Here is a 10,854-nt window from a genome sequence, read left to right as displayed (position 1 = left end):
AGAACTCAAAGATGCCTTCAGAAGTACTCGGAAGCCTGTAGTACTCGGCTACGAAGAGCTTAGGGGCTTGTCAGACCCGGGGCGACAAGACTGCGTATAAGGCATAGAATATCTCTAATAAGGGATGGAGCATGTCCCATACCGTATCTCTGTTGTAACTACTCGGGCACGAGTAGAACTAATCGGTACAGAAGGAGATTACCCGGAACGTACTCGGGTAGGACTCCTAAGCTAGTATCGATCTAGGTTTCCACGTAACCCTGCCTCCCCAGACTATATAAGGGCAGGTAGGAACCCCCTCCAAAGCATAACCATCTAGGGCAATACAAACCAACACACAGAACATAGGGTATTACGCTCTCGGCGGCCCGAACCTGTCTAAATCTCTGTGTTCCCTTGCACCTTCGAGTTCCAGATCTCAGCAACACCCTACCTACAACCTACCACCTCGAGGGTATCCCTTGGTGGGCTTGGCGGTAGAACATCGATAGAACCCCACCGACGCAACAGACTGATTCAATCGGTGAGGTACAAAAGAAACACCAAATCAATTGAGTGCATGATCCTATTACCTATGTTTGAATACTAGTATGTGTAGGTCGCCAGTTTCCCATGCTAATAGGGACTCGGTAAAAGTTGAGTGATTGCCTGTCACTCGCGAGATATAGGAGTTCCTTGTTTACTTATGTTGCAATCATAAGGTCGATAGGTGGAGCATGGTGCGATATTCATGTTGATGGTTGATGCCCCGTTTGTATAGCATAATTGGTAATGTCGAAATATGTGGTAGTGGTGGTCAAGTTTTTGAACGTACTAATCACATGCTGAAAATAGGGTAATTGGTAAGATTAGTACATGATTGAACCGGGGTGTGGACTTTTTCCCCACCCTCTTGAAAGTTGTTCCCATGGGGCCCATGGTGGGTGCAGAGCGGCCACGGCACGGTGTCGTTCTGGGACCGTTGGGGTTTTGTACTCAAGGGGGGTGGGCCATGTTCCACGAAACGGGAATTGACGGGAACAGTTGCACGTGTGACTCGTCGTGGTTGCCATGCGTGTGCTTAGATCTGCCTTTTAAAGTTAAGAAATTCGATTCAAATCGTCTGTTTCTTGCGACCATTAAGACTGCTTGATCTTTTACCACATAGAGTAAGAACAAAAACAAGGATAATGTTTAGTAATATTGATGTTGTCGATTAATTAATTTCCACCATATGTGAAGTTGGATAGTTTCTCATTAAGCATATTTAATCAAACTAGAACATGAGCTAAAACTTGAAACTAAGGACCTACTCTTTGTTGTTTTTCGTTAAAAACAAACCCCTGAGCCAAAAAGCCTTGCATGCTTAGGGGTCGGCTAAGTATATACCAATAGTCGGGTAAGTCTTGCTGAGTATTAGTATTCTCAGTTTTGCTTGTGGCATTATTTTCCCTCTTCTCTCACGGGCTAGGGTTTGGTAGGTTCTTGATTTGTATGCCTGGATGTCCGGATCCAAATCTTGATTCGTGATTCGCATGCCTGGAAGGCCGGATCCGGTTCTTGATTCATGATTACCATGCTCGGATGGCTTTTTAGTCATGAGGTAACTGCTTGCTCGTGTCCTGCATCAGCTCTGCGGCAAAGTTCATCTCGCTCTTCACCGGCGCTACCTACACAATAATGGATTCAGATGGGCCAGAGCGCAAACATGCATCGAGACAGCATCTGATCCAAAGTTTACAACATGCACAAGAGCTTTCCGAGATTAGTAGGATATTTTACTCCTCCAGATAGTAGCTATGATGGACGCGATAAATTTTACTCCTCTCCAGTGTATCATGATAGCTTGGTTTCGTTTTTTTTTAGCCGGTAGATCGTGGTGTGCAAGCTACCATGTTGGACTGCGGATTAAGTCTGTAGCTATTTTTTGCATTTAGTCAGCTTGCACAACTGTTGTATGCATGTCTGATTGTAAACATGAATGGCAATACTCCTGCTCATCCCTCCACTAAAGGATTGATTAAATTTTAACAAAGCATTGCATCCATGTTCTGGAATGCACGCAATTCAGTTTCCCTTGATGCATGGAGCAAGCTACTATGAAAAATAATACCTGAATTCCTTACAAAGTGGTGTATTCACCAATCTTATTACATGCACTCCATATTCTGCATACTGCAACGTTGTTGCCTCATTACATGGAGATGACACATGTGCAGAATTAAATTTTGTTGCCCCTGAGAGTCACATAGGATTAGTGTAATCGCATTGACATTTATTGCAATTTAGGTAGGACAAACCAGAATAAAGATGAAATTTGTATGTTCTGCCAATATAGAAATAAATTACCTCTCTGTGTACCATAGAAAATAGAATGCTCTGCTTGCTTCTTATCTAACTCCATTAACAGCTTAAGGGAAAGGATAATACTATAGCTCCTAGCGTGAAGGATATCATGAGCATCCAAACAAGCTAGAAATGGTTGACTTAATTGTATAACGAAGTGGTTATTTCAATGGTATAGCTGCCGGTGGTCTTTCTGTATAGTGCCTTTGATACTTGCTGTTCCTTACCATGTTTATTGAAGCTAGCAGAAATAGATTCCTGGCATAAATAACCAAAGCTCCACCAATCAAGTTCTGCAATGTCTGCATGTTTTTTAGAGGCACAGCATGAACCAGTGTCCTTATTATCACTCTCCATTTTATTCTGTTTACTTATTGCTTATACTGAATGGACACTGCTATATATCTGACATGAACTCTTGACAGTGACAAACAAACAATGTGCTTTGTTTTCTGAAGATACATGGTTTCAGCACTGCACATCTTCTCATATTTCTGGAGCTTTAACCCCTCTTGCAGGTTACTGGACGAAGACATAGAGCCAGACCTTTGACATTCAAGATGGAATCAAGTGATGCATGGGGTTACTCGGGCAAATTCTGGTAATCCTCAATGCTTTCTTTATAGTTTGGACAATTGGACTCAAGAACCAGCTGTGCGGCCAGATAATTGGATCTGATTGATGCAGTTAAGTCCAGGTAATGCATATACATTTTTGGTGTTCATGTCCAGAGAAGTAGTTTGTTTCAGAAACTGATTGAACGATGCTAGGTATTTGTTTGCCTTTTGCATTAATAAGCGTGTGACACTAGAAGTAGCATCTATGCACAAAATCTGTGTATTTAACCACCTGCTCCTCTTATGGTTATTTTGCAGATATTATTTGGAATATAAGAACGGTGGTGGAATCTCTGCATTGATTTTGTAGGGATTGCATTGATAAATCCATGCGGCTTGGGTATGTTCCTAGATATTATCTGTTGAGACTGGAAGTACATTGATGTTGGTCAGCTCTCCATCACAAGCAAAAACATGCAAAGGTAAGTGTTCAATGTTGAAGTGCACATGTTACACTCTTTTCCTTTCTGCCCTTATATGTATGTGTAATAGCCGAGATTACTCAATGCTGCCCTTATATTCTTGACATTATTGACCCCTATCTATTATGATAATGTCATCCTCCTTACTCCTCTCAGCATTTTTTTTGTATCTTTTCACATGCTATCTGTATCTTTTCTATCACATTTTTTCGGTCACCTGCAATACTTATCACCTGCTATCTGTATCTTTTCTGTCACATTTTTTCTAAGGCATTGAAATGTTAGTCCGTGTTTCATTTACCAGCAGATGATTTTGAGCCACACAAGATTTATCTCATCTCCTAAATTTGGGCTGAACATTGTGGATAGCAGGCACAAGCTTGTTGCTGGTTCCCCAGAAGGATTTCCTGGTCATGTTGATGGGAAGGTTCGAGAGGCAAGGATGAACCATCCAAAGGGATTTACACTGGATGACTGGGGTAACATCTATGTGGCTGATGCCATGAACATGGCCATTAGAAAGATCAGTGATACAGGTAAGCTAAAATGTCCTGTGGTAGGGTAGATCCACATGCTTTTGTCTGTTCCTTGATCATCCTATGTTTGCCTTTTGGTTCTAGCTGGTCTTGTCCAGCATGTATTCAGCAACTGGACCCAAAACTACATTCCGAAATATTAAACTGGTCTTGAGTAAATCAGCTTTGAGTCTCTGCAATGCATTGTGATGTCGGAATATTAAACTGAGTGCTAATTACTGAAAGTTTCATTTAGAACAGCCAGCTTTGGGTTTCAAATGGCTTTGTCTGCAAATCAGTTCTTTAGCTGGCTTTGTTCTCTGTTCTCAACCTCCTTTTGTAATTTTGCAGACTTATCTGCATTTTTAGAGCTGTTTTCAGCGTCATTCAGTGCTTACCCAGCAGGCGGCTCTGGAAACATACCTGGTGGCTCTGTTCAAGGAAACAAAACTGTGAGAGGGCTTAGGTTCTCTGCTATCCTATCCTAGGATATTAAGGATCCAAACGATACTATGAAAATTAACTGTGTAAATGATGTACTCTCCTGGTTTGATGATGCTTGTAAAAACTTGAGTTATGGACTTGTGGTTGGTGAGGATGCAATTTATCCATGTCGTTAGCACTGGTAGCTTACTAGTAATAATAATTTGTGTTAGACAATGTGATGTAAAATTGTGGATTGTTATAATCTCTGGGCTCACCTTCGAGTGGGTTGTATGTATGCTTTGTTTCGATCCTAAAACCAGTGGTTGCATCGGGATGTTACCCGACAGACTATCAGGTTACTCCATTTTAAGTGCGTGTTAGCCCGGATTATCTTTATGGTGATGATTAGCGTATTTAAACCGGATTAATTTAGGCGCACAAAGTTAAATTGGCTGTCAGCAAAAACCATTTATGGGCTAGTGGGTCCAGGTTGATGGTGCAGAATGCAGTGCGCGGTGACTGCGCGGTGCTGCAAGGCGACGGGAGGGAAGGCTGCCGGAGGGGAGCCTGGTAGGGTCGCGCCAGTAGGAGGATTAGGCTCCCATCTCCCATGCTGGAGTAAGCGCTAGCCGCTGGAGGATTCGCTGCTGCGGCGCCATCGGCAGTTGGGTAGTAACGGAGGGGGCGGTGATGAACGGTGGAGCTGCGCTGCTGCGAGCTGGCGACCGTGTGTGACGCTGAAGAGACAGGACGTGGCTGCGTGCACGTTGGAAGCAAAGATGTTGTCCTGCAGATATATCTTTTGAAGAACACACCTATATGAGTTCGACTGCTAGTCACAGTCTATGAGATCGGGTAATCTCTAGAGACTCATGAAAGACACAGGAGTTGGCGTGGCGAACAGAGCCGAGCCGAGCCGAGCTCGACGTGAGGTGTGGGCTGGGCTTGGTGTGTTTTGCAGTTTTCAATCTCTGTTGATGACTAGTAACTGACGCTGGTTGATGGCTGTAAGTGACTAGTAACTAATGATTGACGGCTGGCCACAAATGACTAGTAACTACTCCCTCCGTTCGGAAATGATCTACATATTTTGACTAGAGAAAGTCATTCGAAGTAAAGTTTGACTTATTAATCACTCTTAGAATATAATGTCAATTACGAATAACTCAATGTCATCTCAAAACCTCTTTGAATACATATGTATTGACATAAATTTTATAAACTAATTATACATATAATTTAACTAATTATTAGTCAAAGTTTATAAAGTTTGACTTTCTCTAGTCAAAATATGTAGATCATTTCCGAACGGAGGGAGTAATGTCTATCATGGCAGGGGGTTGCTGGTAACTGACGATTTGATGGCTGTTACTGCTGCAATGAACCTGGACGCCCAAAGGTCTACCAGGGTCTATAACTCTATATATATATGGCACTCCTCTTTTCTTCCACGCGCACGAACCAGAACACATACTCCACTGCTGTCGCTGCTTCTTTTGCATCTCCATTCCAGAAGTCTGGGCACAGAGACTCGCTGGAAGGGCAGGCCTCTGGAACTCCGTCCTCTTCGAGACTCTACACCGAGTAGAGGGCGATCAAGTTTTTGGGGAGTGGATCGGCGCGATTGCTAGCTGCTGCGAACGACTCCTTCCCGGCGCATCTACACTACGATCATCTGTATGGCATTAACTCTCGATCGACCACATCGAACAGGCTCGACAGTATGGGGCGAATCAGTAAGCCTGGGCAGAATGTCGACTGATCCGAATAACGGCGCATCCGGTGCCTTCAGCATTGGCCCCGCTTCTAGGTACATCCTAAACTTTCTGTTTAGTTCAGTTGTCTATGTTGCAAGCACTATCAACCATGCTCCTATTTCGGTTATCACAACTATCATGATTTATCTCATATTTTGGATTAAAATGAACTGTAAATTGCCACTAATTCCAACACGCGGGAGCCAGTTTTTTAGCCCCCGCTCCATCTTCCGGCTCCTCTCAGTGGAACTTTTGGAGCTCCTCCGGTGAAGGCGTTTGATTGTTTTGATCCTGTTTGGTAGAGCTCCAGCATGAACGGTTGAGAGAGCTGAGGCTGGAGCCCTCCCAAAGACCTTTGCGCCTAAGCTTCCTCCCAGGCTTCGTCACATTTTTGTCTCAAGTTGTTGTCGGCGTAGGTTCTTGAAAAGTTGAATAGCTCCCTTTCCACTTGCAATAGTATACACTTGAGGCTATATATACTGCCATCAGCTTGCAGATATTTTATTACAGACAATGTCCTTCGTCCTGTTTTTATATTGCAAATGGCTATTTTCAAAGAAAAAAATGCAAATGGTGATGTGTGTCTCTGTATCTGAATGAATGCAACTCGCCCAGTTGTTCCGTCTGATTGGGAATGATACATCATTTCTCATGTTTCAGGTTCTCAGTCCGTGCTACTTCGTCCTTCCTTGGACTGAATGAAATTCCTTGGGGAGAAGAGGTCTTCTCCGGCGAAGCCAATCATCTTTTTCAGCATTGAAAAGGTGACGATCCTTGCTAAGATACAACAAAGAAAAAGTCACATGCCATTCTCGGGCTCGATCCAAAGGCTTAAAGCGCAAGTACATTGCAAAGCGAGTTTTTTGCGAGCAAGACCTAAAGGTAGTATATTAAACATAGTCAGGGGCACCGGTCCTACCACGGTCCGATGCCAAATGATCTCAGATGCATAGGCACCACATCGTGGCACGACGCGGGTGCTAATGGTGCAGACATTAGTACTAGGTCATGCCACAACTCGGTGCCAGTAGTTGCACTAGCTATAGTCACTTGTTGGTGCCACGAATCGGTGCTAATGAACCAGAATTAGCATCGGATCATGGCGCACAAACCAGTGCTTTTGGTCCGCGCCTATAAATACTCCCCCTCCTTGCCACTACCATGAACTCACTATTCATTGCAGTCAAGTGAGGGGAGGGAGGATTTTTATATTTTTTTGACAAAAAGGTTCGTAATTTTCTCCCAGCAAATCGGTTGAAGAATATTTATTTGTTGTTGAAGAAATTACTGTGGCGAACATTCTCCCTAGAGTAGTGAAATCTATGAACTGCCTAGAATGCAGAAGGCATACAACCTGAACAGTTGCCAACATGTTCACAGTTCACACACAACCATCTCTCGTTTATTTATTGCCGTGTTTGGATGAATCCATAAAAATTTTTGCACTAAAAGACGAATGCCCGCATGTATTATTAAATGAAGTCTATTTGCAAAACCTTTTTAAGAATGGGTGTAACTTTTCGAGACGAATCTAATGAGCCAAGTTCCATCATGATTGGCTACAGTGATGCTACAGTAACCACGCTCAATCATCCTCCAATCGTGCGGTCAAAGGCCTCATTAGCTAGAGCAACTGCTACAGTACCATAGTTGTGGAGGTAATTTTGTAATTAGACTGTATTTAATACTCCTAATTAGTGGTCAAAGCATCGTTTCTCTCTCATCAAAACATTTTCACTACACATCCAAACATGGCCTATCTTTCAAAGAGTGATATTTTCCCCTGTATCTGAATTCTGAATGCAGCACAAATTTGATCCTCTGAGGTCTCCCTTGGAAACAGATAATTAAATCCACAACAACCAATATGAATTGGAAGAGATTCCAGGTTAAATTAGTTTAAACTACTGGCGAACGAGGGGATGGTTTAATCTAAACAAGCTCTGATGGCGAACCATACAGCATTTATCATGCTGCAAGTGCTAAATCGGGAGCGATTGTCCACTGAATTTTCTGAACTGTTCTGCCGCGCGCGGTGAACTTCTCCAGGAGGTGTTCCATTCGCCTCAATGGTTAGCGTCATCAATAGGCTCGATGTCGATGAGGAGGCCCTGGGACGGGTACGGCATCGGGTACCTGGAGAAGCTGCCGTCGCAGCCGGCGGCGAGCCTCCACCTGAAGCGCGTCACGATGTGGTGCACGGCCACCAGCGTCTCCACCCTGGCGAACTCGTTCCCGGGGCAGATGCGTGCGCCGCCGCCGAACGGCACGAAGCCGTAGGGCGGTATCGCCGACGGGTCCTGGAACCTCGCCGGGTCGAACTGGCCGGGGCGCGGGAAGATGGCCGGGTCCCAGTGCGTCATGTTGGTGACGTACATGACCTGCCACCCTTTGGGGATGAGGTAGCCGCCGTACTCGACGTCGTCGAGCGCCCTCCGCAGCATGCTGAACGGCGGCGGGACCATCCGCAGCGTCTCCATCGCCGCCGCCCAGGTGTACCTCATCCTGCCGAGGTCCTCCCATGACAGGGCCTCCCCTGACTTCTTGCTCCGCGCGATTTCTTGTTGCTCTGCTCCTCGATCATCCATAGATGGAATTGGAATGAATCCATCAGCACGAGTGCTTGCTTTGCTTGGCCGAAACTGAATTGAAATTCCCAAATGCAAACTGCAAAGTGGTAATTAATTAATTTGAATTACCCTCGAGAACTTTGGCGTAGGCGTCCTTGTTGGCGTCGAGGTGCCGGAGGAGGAAGGTGATGAGGGCGGCGGTGGTGTCGTGCGCGGCGACCATGAGGAACATGACGTTGTCCGTGATCTCCTCGTCGGGGAGGCCCTTGGCGAGCATGTGGGTGACGATGTCGTCGGCCGGCGAGCTCTCCCCGCGCTCCAGCTTGGCCCTCCGCTCCGCGATGACCCCCGCGACGGCGCGCCGCCCGCGCCGGCTAGCGGCGAGGCACCGGCTGAACCTGGTGAAGGGCAGGTCCAGCGGGACAGCCCAGATGCCCTGCACCAGCTGCTGGAACTCCGCCGACAGCTCCCGCCGGACGGCGGAGTCCCTCCCCATCCCGAACAGGACGGTGCTCATGACGTCGAACGTGAGCGCCTTCATCGACGGCATCACCGCCACCGTACCCCGGCCGTGCCAGTCCGCGTCGAGGTGGCGCCGGACCTCGGCGTCCATGCCGGCGACGTGCCGCTTGATGGCGTCCAGCTTCAGGAACTGCATCATCATGGCCCGGACGCGGGCGTGCTCCTCGCCCGACACGTCGCGGACCGTCCGCCGGCCGACCATGCGGCTGAAGGCCTCGCTGTTCATGGTGGTCAGCGCGGGGCTGGTGAAGACGAACTTGTTGGCGGAGGGGCCGACGAGGAACGCCGTCGGGTACCGGAAGAGTGACAGCCGCGACACCGGCCCGTAAGCGGTGGCGCGCCGGCGGAGCCAGTCCTCGGCGGTGTTGGCGCGGAGGGCGCCCAGCAAGGTGAGCGTGTGCCCGACGACGGGTAGGCCGTAGGAGCCGGGGGGGGATGGCCTTCTTCTTCTTCCTGCTCGTCTTGTCGAAGAGGAGGCGGTATAGCACCGGGAGCGAGACAAGAAGCGCGGCGGCGATGGCTAGGGCAGCGGCCATCGCCGTCGACGTCGTCGAATCAGCGACCATGGCTTTGCTTCAATTTGGGAGAACTTCAATTAAGCTGATTTCTGTGTGTTGATCACTGTGTATGTATGTATTGCCGGATTTAATGATTTTAATTTGCAGCTGGTGGATTCCACGAGGAGATGCCATTAGAGTGTGCCTATGTAACGACAAGCTAAAGTCAGATCGTGATGCTGGTGGGTTTTTTTATATAACGTGGTATTGGGTTGGTTGTGATCAGAATGAGTGAATGACAACAACATGAACATATGTTAGACTATTAGGATACCAAAACAACAGGACGGCATTCCTGTAAATTAAATATTGAAATTAGTACCTGCAGGTCGTTGATCCATATGTATCCAATGCCATGCCGACCTTACAAAATCCGTGTGTACGATATCACTAGGATTGACTAGCTATCCTTGAAACTCTTCAAAAAAAATTTAACTTAGCTATCGGCCTTGAGACTTGAGAGACCAGTTGAGAAGCTCTGAGCGAGTCTGAGTTGTGCATTTGCAGAATTCGAACAACTATAAACACTCAACTTGTTCTTTGCATCCTGGCCCATTTAAATTTACCTCCCTCCCGCGTCTTGCCGATTTTTCTTTCTTTTTTTTTACGCGCGTTTTGAGGGTTTCAGCCCTGTGGACCAGCTAGTACCAAGGCCCAACCTCGCGCCGCAACATGTTTGTTGGTCGTGAGTCGTGACACCAATTCCGTGGCCGCGCGATGGGCCGCTATAGTAGAAGTTCATATTCCATGTCCCACAACGGGACAAGTGACCATCGACTCGCCTGAACAGTTCACACTTGTCGTCTGCCGCCAGCTGTCCAGTGTCATCCCACCTCACCGGTGGGACCCTAACCTGTCCGAGCCGGCCGCCCTCCCGCCGCCGCCTTGTCACGCCCCTGAGGAAGCGTACAGGCGGGAGTGGCTGATTCAAGTCACAAGGAAACCGTCCTCATGTATGTTGGGCCATGTTGGCGTTATCGGCCCACTGGGTTTGTTTGTGCTTAGGCCCAAGGCCATGTAACGAACTATATGTACCCGCTGAGTTGGACGGGGGAGGATATCGAGTAACAGATTCCGAATCCATTCTGTTCGTCCCCTTTCCTCTGTTCTTCTGGCTCTGCTCGTCTCCTTCCTCTGCTCGCC

The 10,854-nt window shown here is 47.0% G+C and overlaps 2 protein-coding genes across 4 annotated transcripts; one reads left to right on the top strand and one right to left on the bottom strand.

The window, feature by feature from the left end:
* The first annotated feature begins 1,428 nt into the window (after window positions 1-1,428).
* LOC120644080 lies at window positions 1,429-4,600 on the top strand. Of its 3 annotated transcripts, none has more exons than XM_039920631.1 (4): window positions 1,429-3,022; window positions 3,201-3,364; window positions 3,730-3,900; window positions 4,231-4,600. In XM_039920631.1, the coding sequence occupies exons 2-4, from the start codon at window positions 3,325-3,327 to the stop codon at window positions 4,365-4,367; spliced, it is 348 nt and encodes a 115-aa protein (XP_039776565.1). In that variant the 5' UTR covers window positions 1,429-3,022; window positions 3,201-3,324; the 3' UTR covers window positions 4,368-4,600. The 3 variants fall into 3 exon arrangements, with proteins under 3 accessions (XP_039776565.1, XP_039776566.1, XP_039776564.1); XM_039920632.1 differs by having other exon boundaries at window positions 1,429-3,095; XM_039920630.1 differs by lacking the exon at window positions 3,201-3,364 and having other exon boundaries at window positions 1,429-2,680; window positions 3,675-3,900.
* A 3,309-nt stretch (window positions 4,601-7,909) lies between these two features.
* On the bottom strand, window positions 7,910-10,539 carry LOC120645518 (cytochrome P450 716A1-like). Its single transcript, XM_039922299.1, has 3 exons — window positions 10,483-10,539; window positions 8,762-9,674; window positions 7,910-8,631 (listed from the first exon to the last, which is right to left on the bottom strand). Exons 1-3 carry the CDS (start codon window positions 10,537-10,539, stop codon window positions 8,129-8,131), a joined length of 1,473 nt encoding a protein of 490 aa, XP_039778233.1. The 3' UTR covers window positions 7,910-8,128.
* Between the last annotated feature and the right edge of the window lie 315 nt (window positions 10,540-10,854).

Source organism: Panicum virgatum, chromosome 8K, assembly GCF_016808335.1.
Source record: "Panicum virgatum strain AP13 chromosome 8K, P.virgatum_v5, whole genome shotgun sequence".
Lineage (NCBI taxonomy): Eukaryota > Viridiplantae > Streptophyta > Magnoliopsida > Poales > Poaceae > Panicum > Panicum virgatum.
Note: the sequence above shows the minus strand (reverse complement) of the source record. Positions and strands in the feature narration are given on the sequence as shown.